Source organism: Oryctolagus cuniculus, chromosome 20, assembly GCF_051225735.1.
Source record: "Oryctolagus cuniculus isolate XC-2025 breed Fujian yellow rabbit chromosome 20, ASM5122573v1, whole genome shotgun sequence".
Lineage (NCBI taxonomy): Eukaryota > Metazoa > Chordata > Mammalia > Lagomorpha > Leporidae > Oryctolagus > Oryctolagus cuniculus.
The window spans coordinates 14,750,804-14,771,190 of NC_142886.1; the positions used below are offsets into that span (position 1 = coordinate 14,750,804).

Below are 20,387 nucleotides of genomic sequence, written 5' to 3' on the forward strand. Positions count from 1 at the left end.
GCTTTAACTTGCAGCGCCACAGCACTGGCCCCAATGTTTTTCTTACAAAAATAAATTTATCGGGGCTGGCCCTGTGGTATAACAGATAAAGCCACCACCTGCAGTGCTGGCATCCCATATAGGCGCTGGTTCAAGTCCCAGCTGCTCCACTTCCAATACAGCTCTCTGCTATGGCCTGGGAAGGCAGTACGAGATGGCCCAAGTCCTCGGGTCTCCACCCACGTGGGAGACCTGGAGGAAACTCTTGGCTCCTGACTTTAGAGTGGCTCAGCTCTGGCAGTTGCAGTCATCTGGGGAGTGAACCAGCAGATGGAAGACCTCTCTCTCTCTCTCTGTCTCTCTCTGCTTCTGCCTCTCTATAACTCTGCTTTCAAATAAATAAATAAATCCTTAAAAATAAATTAATCAGTTTTTTTGGGGAGTACTTGCAGAGTTCCTCACACTGTATTGCTAGACAGGCTTGGAACCCACAACATGCTTGTAACAGTGAAACTTGGCCGGTGCCGCGGCTCACCAAATCTTCTGCCTGCAGTGCTGGTATTCTGGGTTCTAGTCCTGGTTGGGGCACCGGTTCTGTCTTGATTGCTCCTCTTCCAGTCCAGCTCTCTGCTCTGGCCCGGGAAGGCAGTGGAGGATGGCCCAAGTGCTTGGACCCTGCACCCGCATGGGAGACCAGGAGGAAGCACCTGGCTCCTGGCTTTGGATTGGCACAGCACACTGGCCGTAGTGGCCATTTTGGGGGGTGAACCAACGGAAGGAAGACCTTTCTGTCTGTCTCTCTCACTGTCTAACTCTGCCTGTTCAAAAAAAAGTGAATCTTTCATACTGTGTGCACTTGAAAACATCTTAAATGCATTAAGAACAAGTGACGAGTACTCAAACAGTACTTTACACTTTGTGTTTCTGTGTGGGTGCAAACTGTTGAAATCTTTACTTAGTATATACTAAATTGATCTTCTGTATATAAAGATAATTGAAAATGAATCTTGATGTGAATGGGATGGGAGAGGGTGCGGGAGATGGGATGGTTGCAGGTAGGAGGGAGGTTATGGGGGAAAAAGCCAGTATAATCCAAAAGCTGTACTTTGGAAATTTATATTTATTAAATAAAAGTTAAAAACAAAACAGTGAATCTCTCATATTGTGTGCACTTGATAACATCTTAAATGCATTAAGAACAAGTGACGAGTACTCAAACAGTACTTTACACTTTGTGTTTCTGTGTGGGTGCAAACTGTTGAAATCTTTACTTAGTATGTACTAAATTGATCTTTGTGTATATAAAGATAATTGAAAATGAATCTTGATGTGAATGGATGGGAGAGGGTGCGGGAGATGGGATGGTTGCAGGTAGGAGGGAGGTTATGGGGGGAAAAAGCCAGTATAATCCAAAAGCTGTACTTTGGAAATTTATATTTATTAAATAAAAGTTAAAAACAAAACAGTGAATCTCTCATATTGTGTGCACTTGATAACATCTTAAATGCATTAAGAACAAGTGACGAGTACTCAAACAGTACTTTACACTTTGTGTTTCTGTGTGGGTGCAAACTGTTGAAATCTTTACTTAGTATGTACTAAATTGATCTTTCTGTATATAAAGATAATTGAAAATGAATCTTGATGTGAATGGATGGGAGAGGGTGCGGGAGATGGGATTGTTGCAGGTAGGAGGGAGGTTATGGGGGGAAAAAGCCAGTATAATCCAAAAGCTGTACTTTGGAAATTTATATTTATTAAATAAAAGTTAAAAACAAAACAGTGAATCTCTCATATTGTGTGCACTTGATAACATCTTAAATGCATTAAGAACAAGTGACGAGTACTCAAACAGTACTTTACACTTTGTGTTTCTGTGTGGGTGCAAACTGTTGAAATCTTTACTTAGTATATACTAAATTGATCTTTCTGTATATAAAGATAATTGAAAATGAATCTTGATGTGAATGGATGGGAGAGGGTGCGGGAGATGGGATGGCTGCGGGTGGGAGGAAGGTAATCCAAAAGCTGTACTTCGGAAATTTATATTTATTAAATAAAAGTTAAAAAAAACAAACAGTGACTCTCTCATATTGTGTGCACTTGATAACACCTTCAATGCATTAAGAACAGGTACTAAATCGTTATGAAGTCATTCCCTGCTTGGAGTCTCTGAATTGTCACAGGTCTGGCTTGCTTCAAATAAAGTACAAATGTCAGCAAGAGAAATACTTTACCACTTAACAAATTAATTTCTCTTCTAGGAGTCAAATAAATCTAAAGTGATCCTTCATAGACTTGAATGGGGCACAGGAATATAACCCATTCATCAAAAGCAAATACATTCAGCTGTCTTACAGGTCAGTTATAGCACAATGGCAACCTAACATTTTTAACTGGCTCCTATTCAGGTATCAAAAGTGAATGAACCAGGTACTCTCAGGTTGGACTGTCTTGCCCAAAAGCCATGCTTACAAATGCCTTGAAACTGCAAGGATATATTTACCTAAGGAGCTAGAATATATATCATCTATCATTTAGTTCAAATATTTATAACTAATTTCCACTCTTTAAGGTTAACATGAAAATGCTGAAAAACATTTGTAACCTTACCATATGAGGGTCATATCCCATAGAAAACAAGTATGGCTTTTCTTGTAGAATTGCTTCTTTCCACTTTTCTTCAGACACCAAACCAATGTACCAATCACTTTCATATTCTTCAAGGTAGTTAATCAACTCTTTAAAGTCTTGTATTGGACCTAAACTTGCTTTATCGATCATTAGTTTCAAAGTGTATCTAAAAAATAGAGAACCAAAGAATTTTCAAACACTTTATTACCTTTATATAGGAAATAAATTTTGTTCAATCAATATTCTAAAGCATGAATTGAAATTGTATGTATTTCAGATGAAAAGTTACAGTTAGAAGGAGCAAATCCATTAAATCATATGAAAATTAAGTTCTCAACATAAATAAAATCACAGAAAATTCAGATTAAAGTGTGCTTCGGATAAAATAATAATACATAGCAATCTTTTTTTCATCTTTAAGAAAGTAATTTTTTAAAAAAATTAGAAATGAAGGATTGTCTTCTACATAATTTAAAAAAAAAAACATTTTCTTGTTAATACTACAACTCATACATTAAAAATGTGTTACCTGAATGCTTTCAGTACTAACTGGTACAGTTCCGGTTTTTCTGTGAGCCAATTCAAGGCAACAGACCAGGGCAGAACACCACTGTAAACTCTCAGTAAGTGTCCAGGACTGGGAGCCACAGTGTCAATTTCAAATAAACTACAGTAACAAGTCATTACTGTCTGAACATAAAGGTCTTTTAAAACTCTGTCCTTTGCGATTTCTTCCAGTATATCTGAGGCCTTCTCTTCTGAACGGAAACATCCTAACTGCCTTACAACAAACTGGTACCAGTCTTCCGGAAACAAGGAGCGCATCTCCTTCATTCTGGAATTGGGCACATAGTGAGACCGCCACTCCTCAGGCAAGCTCAGCAGGTGAGAATGTGCGCAACTGAACTCCGCCAGGGGGGTACACGCCACCTCTTCTTGTTTTCCTTTGTCAGTGGCAGGATAGGCAAAGGTAACTGCTCTGAAAAGACTGTCTTCAGGAACTGTGCCAGTGGAATGATCACTAACCCTCTGTGATTCTACGGATCCTGGAATGGGCAAATTTCCACCTGGCCAATCGTTCAACTGATCCTTTTCCATTTTTCCTTTTGCAACACTTGGCTCATCATCAAAAATATCATCATTAGACCAGTCAGAAGTTTCTGAGTGTGAACTCTCTGTGTCTTCTGGGCATCTGGGACGTGGGGAAGCGTTCCAGGCCGGCAGGAGTCTCAGAGGTCCTGTCCCCTGTTCAGGTTTGCGAACACTGCCCTGCATGCTGGGTCTTTTGGAGCAGTACCGAACAAGTATCCACACAAGCACTTTAACAAGGTCACCTTGGAAGTCTTTCAAGTTTTCATGGGAATCGATTATGCCAGACAGGATGTTCCTGGCATCAGAATACAGTTTTACAGGCAAAACTGTGCACGGCGTCAGGACGTTTGCAAAGTGTGCATTAAGGGAGCATACTTTTCTGCAGCCTTTCTCAAAAGCATCTTCGAATACTTCGTCAACCCTCTGAGCTTCGGCAGTATGGCAGGATGTTTCTTGCAATTCTAACCCCTAAAGAGGAAATAAAAAATACTTGAGTTTATGATTACATTTACAGCAAACAGTAAATGCCCACAGAATTCTCATCATAAGGACTATGAACAAAAACAATCTCTTTAAGAACTACAACTTATCTTAAACTTAAGGGAGCCTAGCATGTTGGATGTTGGATACTGAGATTGAAAACACTAAGGATATGATTGAAAGAGAAATTATAGAGAATTTCAAAGAAATCAGGCAAACATTTATGGCATATGAACATAATTTTAAAAGACTCTATCTATAGTATGGCTGAATCACACATCAAAATTCTGTTTTTGGGGAAAAAAAAACAAAATTCGAATAACACAGCTCTTTCCTCTACATGTGATAGGAGATTAACAGCATTATTTTAGCATATGAATAAGCCATCATTTATCAAACCTTTTAAAGGTAGTTTTATTTACTGTCTGGATCCTCCAATTATAATATGAACTCCATAAAGCAGCTCTCTTGGTTGCTAGTATATTTCCAGTCCCTAAACCACTCTATGGTATACAGTACATGATACACAGTATGAGCAAATGTATGTTAAGTGAATCGATGTTATGAATATGTTCCTTTATGGATTGCAAACACATTTTGATTATTTTCTTAGACGAAATCACTTGAGAGGATGTACTAGGTCATTGTTTACTATTACTATTATTGTTTATATATTTTTAATGAAACTGCTAGTGCCTTCAGAGCCCATTTTTAAGTAAGGGTTCCATGAGGTGCTGGCATACAACTCCAGTAGGTCACCTACACCTCTTCCCCCTATTTCAAAGAAAAATAGTCCTAGCACACAGGGTTATAAAAATTAAATTTTGTAAACTTTAAAATGTTACATAAATACTAGTAGATGACACAGCCTTTCTTATGGAAAAAGTGTACACTTTTAAACCCCATGTCATAGAGCACAAGAGACTAATGAAAGGACCCACACTATTAGGTATTCTTAATTCACATAATTTAAAAAATAGAATAAAACGAAGCAATCAAAACGTCCCTGAAACACGGCCTGCCTTTTTGCCTTCTCACGCGGGTTGAGTCAGGACAGGGTTCCGCAGCGCTCAGTGAGTCAGAGTCCGCTGGTGCACTGTTACCGACACAGGCCGCTGGGCCCACCGCCAGGGTTTCTGACCTGGTACATCCAGAGTGGGGCTCCAGAATTTAATCCTAACAAGCTCCCAGGAGATGTTACTGCTACTAGTTTGGGGGCTGCATTTTGAGAATCACTGGACCAAAGCGACATCTTTTAAGTATCCAGCAATTTCATCCAGTCTGTGTGAAAACAAACAAATCATTCATCACCAAAGATTTGTTAATGGCTTATCCTGTGCCAGGCATTGTTCCAGGGGCTTAGGACATACAGCTGAACAAAAGCTAGAGATTTCTCCCCTTGTGACATTTACATTAGGGGCACAGGCAATCAACAATAAAACCAGTAAGTAAATTATGTGGTTTTTAGAGAGTATAAGAACTATAAAGATAAGGAAAAAGTAAGGCAAAAGATCAGATTGCCGAGATGAGAGTGTAACCTTAAAAAGATGGTCACATGAGGCCTCCCTGAGAAGGCAGTGAGGGAGCAGGCTATATGGTTATCTACAAGAATGTTCCAGAGGGAATGGCCAGCGGGCTGGAACTGAGTGAGACAGCTTAACAGATGAGGCCAAAGAGGGGCTGCAGAGCTCACTTAGGACCTTGGCTTTTATTCTGAATCAGAGACCCCCAGCAGGGTTTTGAGTAGACAAGTGACATAATTTGTCTCAGATTTTTGAAGATCATTCTGCTGACAACAGACTGTCCAGGGCACAGGCAGCAGTAGGGAGACCAATTAGGATACTGTGCAATTATCAAGGGTACGGTGGTTACACCGGGCTGTGAGAAGTGACGGGATATGGGATATGGTTTAAAGTGGAGTGACAGGATTTCTCATTGGATTGGATTGAGGTATAGAAGTGAAAAATGAGTCCAATATGACTCCAGTATTTTTGTCCTAGGCATTCAGAACAGAGTTGTCAACAAAGAACTGCAAGGCTCTGGGACACTGAGATTAAGAGATCAAGGAGGCCAGTGCCATGGCTCACTTGGCTAATCCTCCGCCTGCGGCACCGGCACCCCAGGTTCTAGTCCTGGTCGGGGCGCCGGATTCTGTCCCGGTTGCCCCTCTTCCAGTCCAGCTCTCTGCTGTGGCCCGGGAAGGCAGTGGAGGATGGCCCAACTGCTTGGGCCCTGCACCCCATGGGAGACCAGGAGGAAGCACCTGGCTCCTGGCTTTGGATAGGTGCAGCGTGCCGGGTGTGGAGGCCATTTTGGGGGTGAACCAACAGAAAAAGGAAGACCTTTCTCCTTTCTCTCTGTCTCTCTCACTGTCTAACTTTGCCAGTCAAAAAAAAAAAAAGAGAGAGAGAGATCGAGGAAAAGAAAAGGAGCCGTCAAAGGGCACTGACAAGGAACAACCTGAGGAACCAAGAATCACCTGTGTCACATGTTGCTGACAGGTCAAGGAAGATCAAACCTGAGTTGACCATTGGATTCAGCAATGTAACAGCCACTGAAAACCTTGCCAAAGGTAACCCGGTAGAGTAACAAGTCAACAACCAAGAGTATGTTGAAGCTAGAATGAGAGGCGAGAAACTGGAGATACGACAGTGAGCAACCTTAATTGGTCGTTTTGCTCTTGAAGGAAGGAGAGAAACAGACTGTAGCAGGTAGGTGCAGTGGGATCAGAAGACGTTTCCATTAAGTTGACCCCTTAACATGATACAGATGTTAAAAATGACTGGTCCTCATTTCTGAGATGTTCAACTAGCAAGGACTAGAGGAGAAGGAGCAGGTATATTTTGTTACTATGATCTATTTATCAACACTAGTCTACCTATCAATATGTCGTTACATAAATATACTTTAAAAATCACTAGTTGTTTTAATCAGTAATTAAAAAGATATTCTTTCAAACTGAGCTTGTAAATGTTTGATGGGTTTATAAAAGAGAAAATTTTATGTATGTACTATAAAAATACTAACAAGGTTTCTAATGGACATTAACCTTAATGTTAATGCAGCAGTAAGTATAGCCACATTCTAGAATCATTATCCATATTAAGCGATCCTGAAAACGGCCCAAGTAATGAGATCCAGGTATGAGGATACCTAAAACAAATTAGAAGGGAAAAAAAAATCATTTTCCAAGCTTTTTTATTTTGCCACGTCACTCATCAAAACATAGCATTATATAATGAAAATTAATTGGAACTGGGTAAGTTTTTAAAGTATAGAATATTTCTTATTAAAAAGTGAAGTTATTCATAAAAATTATTACAAAAATTTCCCCTAAGTTATCTTATATAACAGATAATTACAGAAGTTAACCTAAGTAAGCATTTCACTAAAATTTTTATCTTTAATTACAACTTTGCCTAGAATCAGTTTTTCAGGAAGTCATCTGCCATTTCTTTTTTTAAGATTTATTTATATGAAGGTTAGTGTCACCGAGAGACAGACTGATCTTCTATCCTGTAGTTCACTCCCTGAACAGCTGCAACAGCCAGGGCTGTGCCAGGCTGAAGCCAGTCCACCTTCTGGGTCTCCCATGTGGGTGGCAGAGGCCTAAGCACTTGGGCCATTCTCAGCTGCCTTTCCAGACCATTAGCAGAGAGCTAGATCAGAAGTGGAGCAGCCAGGACACAAACTGGCACCCATACAGGATGCCCGCACTGCAGACAGTGGCTTTACCTGCTATGCCACAACCCTGGCCCCCATCATTTCTAAAAACAAGTGTTGGAGGCAAAAGCTTATGGTAGCAGATGACATACTATTGTCATCAGCTTGGCCCTTTTCTATAACCAACCTTGAGAAGTATGAGAAGTATGTTGCAACTGGATTTATCATCTTCAAATTTGCCCATGCTGATAAAAATACCTTTTTTCTTTTAATATATGCATAGTACTTCACACAGTGAAGGAGGCTACTCTACCAATCACTGATCAAAGATTTTATGTTGCCTTGTGCAGTTGCCTTGCCAGACTGCTTAAGTCTCTCTACAATAACTAGTAAGGTATGAACAAACTCCCTTGAGCTCTTCAAGTTGACATGTTGTAAAGCTGGTTTGACTCCTTGTGGATCTCAGCCATTACATACTTGACATGAAATCATTAGGAATTCATGGAAGTCTTGAGGGTAAAGGTGTTTTCATGTTTCAGTGGTAGAACTATAATTTTATTCAACAAAATTTTTTTAAAAATTGTAAAATCACCTTAATGAAACTTTCCTTGAAGATTTTTACTTTATCTCAAAACAAGAAGCAGGAGGTATATTTCTGTTTCATATGTGGTCTCTCTGCATGTGCATCTGAGTATTAGGATCTGTTCAGTGTTGGACTGAATGACAGTCGTTCAGTGCGTTCTCGTTTTTGGTACTTGGAATAGTTGTGAGGATTGCTTAGCACAACTCATCGGCTTACCTAAACGTCCCGCGGCCATTGCTGTCTGCAGCGCAGCAGTCAACCTGGGGGCCAGCTGGTGGTAGTAAACCGTATCCGCACACACGCAGGCTGTGTTGCCTACTGCTCCTGGCCAGCTCTGCAGAGGCCGGGGAAACCCCACCAGGAACACAGGAAGTGTGAAGAGGGGGAGTAAGGGAGAAGAGAGTAGTGTAGAAAACACTATGAGAACCAGCACGAATGGCGAGAAGACAACGTTGAGTATACACAAAGCAGTAGTTGTTTTCCGACGCTGCTTTTTTTCCGTCCATGATGTCACGAGCACAGTCACAGCAAACTGCAATTTGGAGATGAACTGGGTCAGGCGGTCACGCATGATACCCACCTGCAGGTATGGAAAAAGGACTGCAATATTCCTAAAGGACTTTGCATGAACTTTCAAGATCACATAAGGAAAACTATGTAACGCTGATTTTATAATTGCCCAATATTTTTGAGGAATTAGCCCCATGTGTGACTCTTTGTTGTAATTTTCTCTCACCTCACATTTATCAAAAAGAGACTGCATTTTTAACTTTGAACTTCATTTTTAAAAAAATAACACTAAGAGAGCCAACAGAATAGTATCTATCCATTAAGGCTGAACAACTGTATGCATGTGCCAGCAAATTAGGCAACACAGATGAAGCTGTTCAGATCCTGGAAAGATGCAAATTACTGGAAATGGCTCAATGACCCAAAAAAAAAAAAAAAATCAAACTAGATAGATAGAAAGTGAAAAGATCAAATCAGTAATTTAAAAAACTGTTGACAGGGAAAATCTGAGGCTCAGAGGGCTTTAATACTACAAATGCAACATTTCACAAAACAATTAAGATACATACAGAATACTAGAAAACATTTAAGACTACTCAATACCAATCTTTACCAACTCTTTCAGAAACCAGAACAGTATGGAACACTTCTTTTTTTTTTTTACAGCACATTAAAGACAGAGATCCTACATGAGGAAGGAGTAAGTGCACAGTGACTCCTGTTGTTGACTTTACAAATTGACACTCCTGTTTATGGCATCAGTAATCTCCCTATGCTCCAGTCATGAGTTTCCAAGGCTATGGAAGCCTTTTGAGTTCTCTGACTCTTATCTTATTTAGACAAGGTCATAGTCAAAGTGGAAGTTCTCTCCTCCCTTCAGAGAAAGGTACCTCCTTCTTTGAAGACCTGTTCTTTCCACTGGGATCTCACTCATAGAGATCTTTCATTTAGGTTTTTTTTTTTTTTTTTTTTTCCCAGAGTGTCTTGGCTTTCCATGCCTGAAATACTCTCATGGGCTTTTCAGCCGGATCCGATTGCCTTTAGGGCTGATTCTGAGGCCAGAGTGCTGTTTAGGACATCTGCCATTCTATGAGTCTGCTGTGTATCTCGCTTCCCATGTTGGATCGCTCTCCCCTTTATTTATTCTATCGGTTAGTATTAGCAGGCACTAGACTTGTTTATGTGATCCCTTTGACTCTTAGTATGGAACACTTCTTAAACTCACTTTTTATGAGATCAGTACCACCCTGACACCTAAACCAGACAATGCTCTCACAGGGAAAGAAACTACCTGTACACACATGTGATGTGCACACCTTACGAAAACAGATGACAAAGGCTCTGCCGACCAGATTCTTTAACATATAAAAAAGATTATACATAATGACCTACAGGCATTTATTCCAGGAATGCAAGGTTGGTTTAACAACCAAAAATCAATGAACAAATTACGCCATCTTAATAGACTAAAGGATCAAAACTAAATGATTATTCCAAAGACACAGAAAAAGCATGTGATGAAATTCAACACGCCTAATGAGAAAGCCACTTACCTAGTAGTAAGAGGAAACCTACTCAACTTGCTAAAGAGCACTTATGAAACATCCTTAGCTGACATCATATTTAATAATGGTGAAAGACTGATATCATATTTAATGGAAAAGGCTAACTGCCTTCCTCATAAAATGTCCACTCTTACCCCATCTATTGAACATTCTACTGGAGTTCCAGCCATTACAGTTAGGCAAGAAAATCCAGATTGGAAAGGGAAAAGTAAAGCTACCTGTATTTGCAGATAACATGATCTTACAGAACATTCTAAGAACCCACTAAAAATCAATTAGTTCTAAAACAAGATAGATTAATATAAAAAAGGTTCTATTCTACACTATACAATAAACAAGCCAAAACATGAAATTAAGAAGACAATTTAAATCACCAAAATGAATAAACAGTCAGGAATACATTTAGTAAGAAGTGTACACTGAGGCTACCAAACACTCCTGAAGTAAAGATCAAATAAAGGGAAACAGAGTCATGTCTATGGATCATAAGAATTAATTTGAGTGTTAAAGACTGAATATTAGTTAGAATTAATATTTTAAAATGGCAATAATCCCCAATTGATCTACAGAGCTGAGGTGTCTCCTATAAAAGCACTAGAGGCTTTCTTATATAGACTGACAGTAGAATAAATATTTAAACAGCAATGCAAGGCTCCCAGAATAGCTGAAACAATTCTGAGAAGGACAAAACTGGAGCACTCAAGCTACCTAACTTCAAAACCTCCCACAAAGTTACTGGAACCAAGACAGTGCGGTACTGGCGAAAGGATGAACATAGAGAAGAATGAAAAAGAACTTAGATTAACCCAGAAATAAATCCTAACGTGTATGGTCACTTGAGTTTTTTATAAAAGTGTCATGGAAAGTCATTGGGAGCAGAACACTCTTTTCAGTAAAGATGCCAGGACAATTGTATATCTGTATGCAAAGAATAAACTTGGAATCCTACCTCACTCCATATAGAAAAATGAACTCAAAGTAGAGCATAGATGCTTATGTAAGAGCTAAAATTATAAAACTCTTAGTAGTGAACATTCATGACCTTTTAGTAAGCTGTGTTTGTTAGAAACGACACAAAAACACAAGCATGATCTTACAGAACATTCTAAGAACCCACTAAAAATCAATTAGTTCTAAAACAAGATCCCATATGGGCACTGGTTCAAGTCCCAGCTGCTCCAATTCTGATCCAGTTCCCTGCTAATGCTCCTGCAAAAGCAGTGGAGGATGGCCCAAGTGCTTGGGACCCTGTACCCATGTGGGAGACCCAGAAGAAGCTCCTGGCTCCTGGCTTTGGATCGGCTCAACTTCAGCCATGGTGGCAATTTGGGGAGTGAACCAAGCAGATGGAAGATCTCTCTCTCTCTGTCTCTTTGTACTTGTCTTTCAAATAAATAAATCTTAAAAAAATAAAACCAGATAAATTATTCATTAAATTAAAAATTTTGTACTTTAAAAGACACTGTGAAGAATGTGAAACATATAGCACAGATTAGTCTAAGGACTTGTTTCCACAATAAAAACTCTCACAACTCACCAATAAAAAGACAACTAACTCAAATAAAAATGGACAAAGAATTTGAACAGACACATTCACTAGTATGACTATAATGCAAAAATAAAATAACAAGTACTCGTGAGGATACAAAAGAATTGGGATCCTCATATATCTTGATAAGAATGTAAAAGGTGAAATTTACTTTTTTTTCTTTTTTTCTGAAATGAGAAAAATGTATTTCGAAGCTCATAAAAACCACTAAGACTCTCTCCCTGGATCTGAACAGGACCTTTCGTAAAACATTAGTATAACATTAATATACAATTATAATCATGGTACTGTGAATTCTCAACTATGTAGATACAGATTATTCATTTTTAGATTACTCTCAGTGAAATTTTAATCCAAGTTGGCTTCCACCTGCTACCCAGAGTAGTGGAAGCCACTTTGGAAAATACTTTTGCAGTACCTTGAAGCATTAAACATGGAGTTATTATATAATCAGAGTCCTAAGAATACATGCCTAAGAGAAATGAAAACATATGCACATATAAATTATGTACACATATGTTCACAATATTCACTTTAATAGTCAAAAATAGAAACAATCTAAATATCCACCGTCTGATGAATTAATGAATCAAATGTGATGTATCTACATAAGGAAACATTGGCACTAAGACAGAAGTAATGATATATGCTATAACATGAATGAACCTTGCCAACAAAAGTGAAAGAGGCCAGATGAAAAAAAAACCATATATCATGTAAATCCATTCATTTGAAATGTCAAAGGATAGGCAAGTCCAGAGATAGAAGGTATAGCAGTGGTTGCTGAAATTGGAATGAGTGGGGATGGTATACAGAGTTGGACTGAGGAATGCCTATTTTTTGTGCTTTATTGCAATTCACAAATTTGTGCTATTTACAAATTGAAGGTTTGTGACAATCTTGCAAAGAGCAAGTCTACTGATACTATTTTCCCAATAGCTCAGATAATCATTAGTATCTTTTTTGCAATATAGTACTTTTAAATTAAGGTTTATACTTTTGTTAAAGATATGCTATTATGGGGGTTTGCACTGTAGCACAGCAGGTTAAAGCTGGCATCTCATATGGACACCATTCGAGCCAGCTGCTTCACTTCCTATCTAGCTCTCTGCTAATGCACCTGGGAAAGCAGCGGAAGATGGCCCGAATCCTTGGGCCCTTGCATCCCTGTGGAAAAAAGCTCCCTAGTTTTAGATCAGCTCAGCTTCGGGCACTGAGGACATTTGGAGGGTGAACCAGTGGAAGGAAGCACTCTCCCTCTCGCTCTTTCTCTCTGTAACTCTTTCAAATAAATAAAATAAATCTTGAAAAAAAAAAAAAAGATATGCTACTGCACATATAAGATACCACCATATAATATATATGTAACTTTTTTGTGCACTGAGAAACCAAATAATTTTATGATTCACTTTATCATAGTGCTCTGGACTGAACCTGGAATACCCTTGGGATATGCCTGTATACAGTTTCTTTCTGGAACATGGAAAATGTTCTCAAATGTGTAGGTGGCTACAAAACTCTGAATATACACCACTAAGTGACATACTTTAAATGAATAAATGTTATGGTCTGTAAAATACATCTTAATAGAGCTGTTAAAATGTATTTACCAATAAGAGTCTGATTCCAGTATTGAGGCTTGTGTTCCACCATAAATCTGCATTGGGGCTCAGCAGGTGCACACCGGATACAATGGCTGTCTCAAGCAAAGCACTCTCGGTATTCTGCCACACCTGCAGGATACAAATCATCCACTTCTATTAGATAGAATTTCATCATCTAAGCCAATTCTCAGAATGAAACAAAATCGTAATGAAATTTAGTAACAGGAAAATATAATTAGGTATATGTCAGTGTTACCATCCTAAAAGCTCTTGTGAATCCAATGGAGACAGATATGGAGTGGAGCCCTTGTAATGAACTGTCCAGTGAGAGAAATGCCATCATAGCAAAAGGTGACACTAAAAACAAAACAAAAAAAGATAAATTAAGGCAATGTAATTCCTTCTACCATATTCTCTTTTGGCAAATATGAGGTTCTTCTATGAGCACATTTAAGCAGTTAACAGGAGAAACTAATATCTGAAAAATCAAAACAAACACTTGTATGCAGTAAAATATTACACAATCTTGGGGATTCTAATGTATTTCTCAACACTTCCCAGATATGGTTTTTCATATCAAGGGCAGCAGGTCGGATCTTCTTACCTAGGGTTAGCAAAATCCGTCTGACAACACCAATTCTTGTGAGCCTCGTGTGCTTCTCTAAGAACGCAGTCGCGGCTTGCACATCCTTTGGATAGAAAGGGTTTCGGAAAATTCCGAAGATATAGACACCTTGAATTTCTCTAAGTATCCACAGTATCATAAGTAAGATCATCAAGATATAGCCAACCATAGTCTGGGAGTTGCTTTTAGAAATCTGTGAGAAACCAGCAAAGTGATGCAGCAGACTGGTTTCTGAGAGGGCCAGGGCCAACATAACGAAGTAGAAAAGGCACTCTTTCCATGTAAACTGTCTCTCAGAACTACTGGCTAAAGCCTGAGATTTGGTTTCAACTCTGCGTCTGTTCACACTGTGTATGAAGAACAAACCGATGCCACTTAGGTTAAGGCTCAGTAAGAATCCAAGTCCAGTCATGAAAAGCACCACACCGAGAGAGCTGGGAATAAAATAGGATATTACGGCTGTTCCAACAGAGATGATGAACATTGCTAACAACCTGCAGAGAGAAAAAAAAAAAAAGAGGAAGAAGAGATGCACTTAGAGTGAAAAATGTCCTTCAAGAATCAGTTACATATATCATCAATATTTTTTCTTAGAACGTACCACAGGCGGGATGACATGGATGAACCTCCAATGCCAAATTCTAACACTTGTTCCATCGCCCAGAGGAGAAATGCATCAGGTGGGGGCAGAGTTCCAAGTGCCCACAGGAAGGGTAAAAACACAAACAAGATGTGTAGGATCTGATTTATTTGTCCAAGAGCTGAAATATTTTCCATAAACCTAGGAGAAAACGAAAACACTTAAAATCATGCAAAATAGTATGTAGAAGAGATTCTTCTGCAAGAAGAACGAAACAGCACATACTCTGAAAGAACACTTACAAAACAGGTCCCAATTCAAACTCACAAACATCAACACACACTGTGACCTTGTGCCTTCTCCTGTAACAGCAACAGCCCTCGTCAGTTACTACTAAAGTAGCCTTTAGAAAATACGTGAATCCCAACATGTGCAGGAGCAGGAAGTCACGCAAAGCTTTACTGAACAGTAATAACTGAACACAGGGAGATCTGCAAAACGGAACGGAGGCCACAGCAAAGATATTCTCCCCTAAATACAGAAACTACAACACTGGTCGAAATTCTACCAACAGTTCCTTAGAATTCAAAATTCTGTAATTTAAAACTGCCATTACCTGTGGGAAATGCAAAGCCTTACTGACATTCATACATGAACAGCTGGCAAGGAGAGACATTTCTTTCTCCCTATTACTCAATCCTGCACTGTCCTGCTCTTGGATCCCAGAATTTGAAGTCAGAATAGTTAATATCAGAAGTTAGAAACTTAAGATTATATTTATATCTCTGTGGGTTATCCTGGTAATTTAACGAGTATTTATAATACTGTTCTATCTTGTATAACTAATGGTATGGGTGTGAGAACATGAACTTGAACAATATAATCTCTTTAGTCATAAACTAGAGACTACCTCTACCTTAAATGGAAAAAACTCAGTCACGTTTCCAGTTAAAAATAACATTGTTAGGGGCTGGCACTGTGGTGCAGCAGGTTAAAGCCCTGGCCTGAAGCACCGGCATCCCATATGGGTGCCAGTTCTAGTCCTGGCTACTCCTCTTCCAATCTAGCTCTCTGCTATGGCCTGGGAAAGCAGTGGAAGATGGCTGAAGTCCTTGGGCCCCTGTACCCACGTGGGAGACCTGGAAGAAGCTCCTGGCTCTTGGCTTCAGATTGGCGCAGCTCCAGCCACTGCAGCCATCTGGGGAGTGAACCAGCGGATGGAAGACCTCTCTCTCTGTCTCCACCTCTCTCTGTAACTCTATCTTCCAAATAAATTTTTTTAAAAATAAAAATAGCATCATTAAATTGGTTCTAATAATTTAACAAAATTTTAAAGCATAGAAGAAAAAACATTATCAATATGTTGCTAATTTTTTGGAATAATGGTACCCAAACACCATGTCTAGAGACCAGTAATATCAGAGTGTTTGTGGGGTTCCAAAAACAATTTTCAAAAGAGAAAACTAGATCAAAACTTACAATCTAATTCTACTTGAATACCTGAGCTGTGGAAAGCCAATAAGGAAAAAGACAACTTCTGCAATAATTACCTGCTGTGTATATTGACTGCCCTGGAGCAAATAATGGCTGTAATACTAGCATAACATGTTTACCTCACAGAGATACCAGGGCTATGTCAGCTACTACTCTTTGCTCATAACGTACATCCTTCAAATTACTATCAGCAGAGAATTAATGTACACAGGTTAACAATGTGATGCTAAACTAGAGAACAATACTTTCTATAGTATAATTTTAAAATAGAATTTCCATTCTAGGAAGAAAACACTCAAGTAACAGAACAGAATACCAAACCACACATAAAAAGCCACAGAAAGGCCAAGGAAAACAGGCAGATTTGTACAATTTTTTTAAAGGTTAACATTTTTCTTGCAAACATGCCTAAGGAAAGGATAATTCATGTAAAAATAAAGTATACTCAGGAAACATTTTACCAAAATCAGTGTCTACCTCTCAATCTTTTTGTTCTTTTTTTTTTTTTTTTTTTTATTTTTTTTTTTTTTTTAACTTTTATTTAATGAATATACGTTTCCAAAGTACGAATAATGGATTACTATGGCTTCCCCCCCATACCGTCCCTCCCACCCACAACCCTCCCATTTCCCACTCCCTCTCCCCTTCCATTCACATCAAGATTCATTTTCGATTATCTTAATATACAGAAGATCAGCTTAGTATACATTAAGTAAGAATTTCAACAGTTTGCTCCCACACAGAAACATAAAGTGAAAAATAATAGATGATTTTTTTTAATGATGATGAAATCAGATCAGACCTATTGTCATGTTTAATCCCAGTGAGAGTCAAGTTGGGAGTTGATAGTTTCTTTTCTTTTCTTTTCTTTTTTTTTTTTTTTTTTTTTTTTACAGAGGATCAGTTTAGTATGCATTAAGTAAAGATTTCAACAGTTTGCACCCCCATAGAAACACAAAGTGAAATATATTATTTGAGTACTCGTTATAGCATTAAATCTCAATGCACAGCACATTAAGGACAGAGATCCTACATGAGGAGTAAGTGCACAGTGACTCCTGTTGTTGACTTTACCAATTGACACTCCTGTCTATGGCATCAGTAATCTCCCTATGCTCCAGTCATGAGTTTCCAAGGCTATGGAAGCCCCTTGAGTTCTCCGACTCTTATCTTGTTTAGACAAGGTCATAGTCAAAGTGGAGGTTCTCTCCTCCCTTCAGAGAAAGGTACCTCCTTCTTTGAAGACCTGTTCTTTCCACTGAGATCTCACTCACAGAGATCTTTTTGCCAGAGTGTCTTGGCTTTCCATGCCTGAAATACTCTCATGGGCTTTTCAGCCAGATCTGAATGCCTTTAGGGCTGATTCTGAGGCCAGAGTGCTATTTAGGGCATCTGCCATTCTATGAGTCTGCTGAGTATCTCACTTCCCATGTTGGATCACTCTCCCCTTTATTTATTCTATCGGTTAGTGTTAGCAGGTACTAGACTTGCTTATGTGCTCCCTTTGACTCTTAGTCCTTTCATTATGATCAATTGCGAACTGAAATCGATCACTTGGACTAGTGAGATGGCATTGGTACATGCCACCTTGATGGGATTAAATTGGAGTCCCCTGGTATGTTTCTAACTCTACCATTTGGGGCAAGTCAGCTTGAGCATGTCCCAAATTATATATCTCTTCCCTCTCTTATTCCCACTCTTATGTTTAACAGGGATCACATTTCAGTTAAATTTCAACACTTAAGAATAACTGTGTATTAATTACAGAATTAAATCAGTCATATTAAGTAGAACAGACAAAAAAACTACTAAGAGGGATAATGTATTAAGTTGTTCATTAACAGTCAGGGCTATGCTGATCAAGTCACCGTTTCCCATAGTGTCCCTTTCACTTCAACAAGTTTCCTTTTTGGTGTTCAGTCAGTTGTCACCGATCAGGTCAATCTTTTTGTTCTTAAAAAATCGCCAATGGCATTGACAAGGATGTGTGTGACTGAAGTAACCAAACACTGTGATTGTGCTCCTACAGTGATTATTCTACTCTTCTGTTATATATGACTCAGCCCCATAGAGGATTACTGTGGCTAAGATTCTTCTTTACATACAATGTTTCTGATCATGGAAAAATAATTTTCTAGGCTAAAAAAATAATCAGTCCTTAAGAAAAAAACTTTGCTTTGAACCTAACATAAAAATATTTCAAATTCTGCACACAAAGACCCACATGCCAAGAAAACAGACTTTAGAGTGACTCAGATTATTTAAATGTCTAGTATCCTTTCAAATAATCCCTGACAATAAGCAAACACTTATGGATTCAGTGCTGTCTTTGAGAAAATTAAAATACACAGAAGTATCCTTTAAAAGGATTACTGCATACTATACTGGGTAGGATGAAGAATGGGGAAAAGATTTTACTACACTGGGTGCTCTTCAGCTTTCTTTTACATCCTCTGAAATAAAACTAGGAAAAGTTTGATATACATGAGAACTATCCACGTTGGAAGAATATAGACACTTCATACATCATTTGGCTGCATGATCACACCTACTGCATAAAGATCATATCAGTTCATTATTATTGTTAGTCACAAGGTAGAATTTACTAAAAAATGAATTTCAAGTTTTTTTTGGTGTAAATCTATTATTTTCTTCTTTAGAAACACATGTGGCCGGCGCCCAGCTCACTAGGCTAATCCTCCGCCTTGCGGCGCCAGCACACTGGGTTCTAGTCCCAGTCGGGGCGCCGGATTCTGTCCCGGTTGCCCCTCTTCCAGGCCAGCTCTCTGCTGTGGCCAGGGAGTGCAGTGGAGGATGGCCCAAGTGCTTGGGCCCCGCACCCCATGGGAGACCAGGAGAAGTACCTGGCTCCTGCCATCGATCAGCGCGGTGTGCCGGCCGCGGCGGCCATTGGAGGGTGAACCAACGGCAAAGGAAGACCTTTCTCTCTGTCTCTCTCTCTCACTGTCCACTCTGCCTGTCAAAAAAAAAAAAAAAAAAAGAAAAGAAACACATGTATGGGCTACTTTCACCATTTCCTTTAGTCATAATAAAAGACATTTATAATTATCAAACTTTAACCACTAAAACTGGATAGTAAGGGATGGTATTGTGGTGTAGTAGGTTAAGCTGCTACTTGTGACACCAGCATCCCATATCTGAGTGCTGGTTTGGGTCCCAGCTGCTCCACTGCCAATCCCACTCCCTGCTAATGTGCCTGGGAGAGCAGAAGACAGCCCAGGTACTGGAGCCCCAGCCTCTCACATGGAAGACCCAGAAAGAGTTCCAGGCTCCTGGATCTGGACTGGCTCAGCCCCAACTGTTGCAGCCATTTGTGGAGTCAAACAGCGGATGGAAGATCACTCTGTCTCTTCTGACTCTTTCAAACAAATAAATTTCTTAAAAATTAAAATAAAAACTAGCAGAGATTGCTTAAAAATTGAAGAACATGTGATATCATTTCAAATGCAAAGATGCATTGTAGCAAGTGTATAATTTCTGAGTTTGGAAATGGCACAGTGCAATAGTAACTCAAAAACCTGCACTCTGAAAATAATAATTTTATAAACTTAAATCTTTTAAAGATTTATTTATTTGGAAGTCAGAGTTACAAAGAGAGAGGGAGAGACAGAAAGAGTTCTTCCATCTGCTGATTCATTCCCCAGATGGCTCTAATGACTGGGAATGGGCCAGGCCAAAGCCAGGAGCCAGGAACAAGTCTCCAGTGGGTGGCAGGAGCACAATCATGTGGGCCATCTTCTGCTGCCCTCCCAGGCCTCCAGCAGGGAGCCAGAATGGAAGTAGAGCAGCGGGGACACAAGCCGGTGCCCATATGGGATGCTGGCATTGCAGGCAGCTGCTTTACCCACTACACCACAACAGCGCCCCCCCCCCGACTGAAATCTTTTAAAAAGAGATTATGTTCCTATAAATACGTATTTCAATTTTACTGCTGACCTTTCAAAATAAAGTACTAACTGTAATATCATCTCAGTAAAGTGTAATGGTATTATGAAACAAATTATAAAA

The 20,387-nt window shown here is 39.2% G+C and overlaps 1 protein-coding gene across 49 annotated transcripts in view; it reads right to left on the bottom strand.

The window, feature by feature from the left end:
• The window catches only part of PCNX4 (pecanex 4), a 45,014-nt gene that overhangs the window by 12,650 nt on the left and 11,977 nt on the right, over positions 1-20,387 (bottom strand). For 15 of the 49 annotated variants that reach the window (XM_089322602.1, XM_008271866.5, XM_002719533.6 and 12 more), the window contains 8 exons: positions 14,886-15,065; positions 14,264-14,778; positions 13,916-14,016; positions 13,666-13,788; positions 8,648-9,011; positions 7,235-7,338; positions 3,143-4,173; positions 2,593-2,779 (listed from right to left, as the gene is read on the bottom strand). In XM_089322602.1, coding sequence (XP_089178728.1) covers positions 2,593-2,779; positions 3,143-4,173; positions 7,235-7,338; positions 8,648-9,011; positions 13,666-13,788; positions 13,916-14,016; positions 14,264-14,778; positions 14,886-15,061 — 2,601 coding nt within the window. In that variant the 5' untranslated portion in view covers positions 15,062-15,065. Of the gene's footprint in view, positions 1-2,592; positions 2,780-3,142; positions 4,174-5,187; positions 5,467-7,212; positions 7,339-8,647; positions 9,012-13,665; positions 13,789-13,915; positions 14,017-14,263; positions 14,779-14,885; positions 15,066-20,387 lie in introns of those variants that run through there. The other 34 variants (XM_089322605.1, XM_070065081.2, XM_070065083.2 and 31 more) reach the window with 10 other exon arrangements.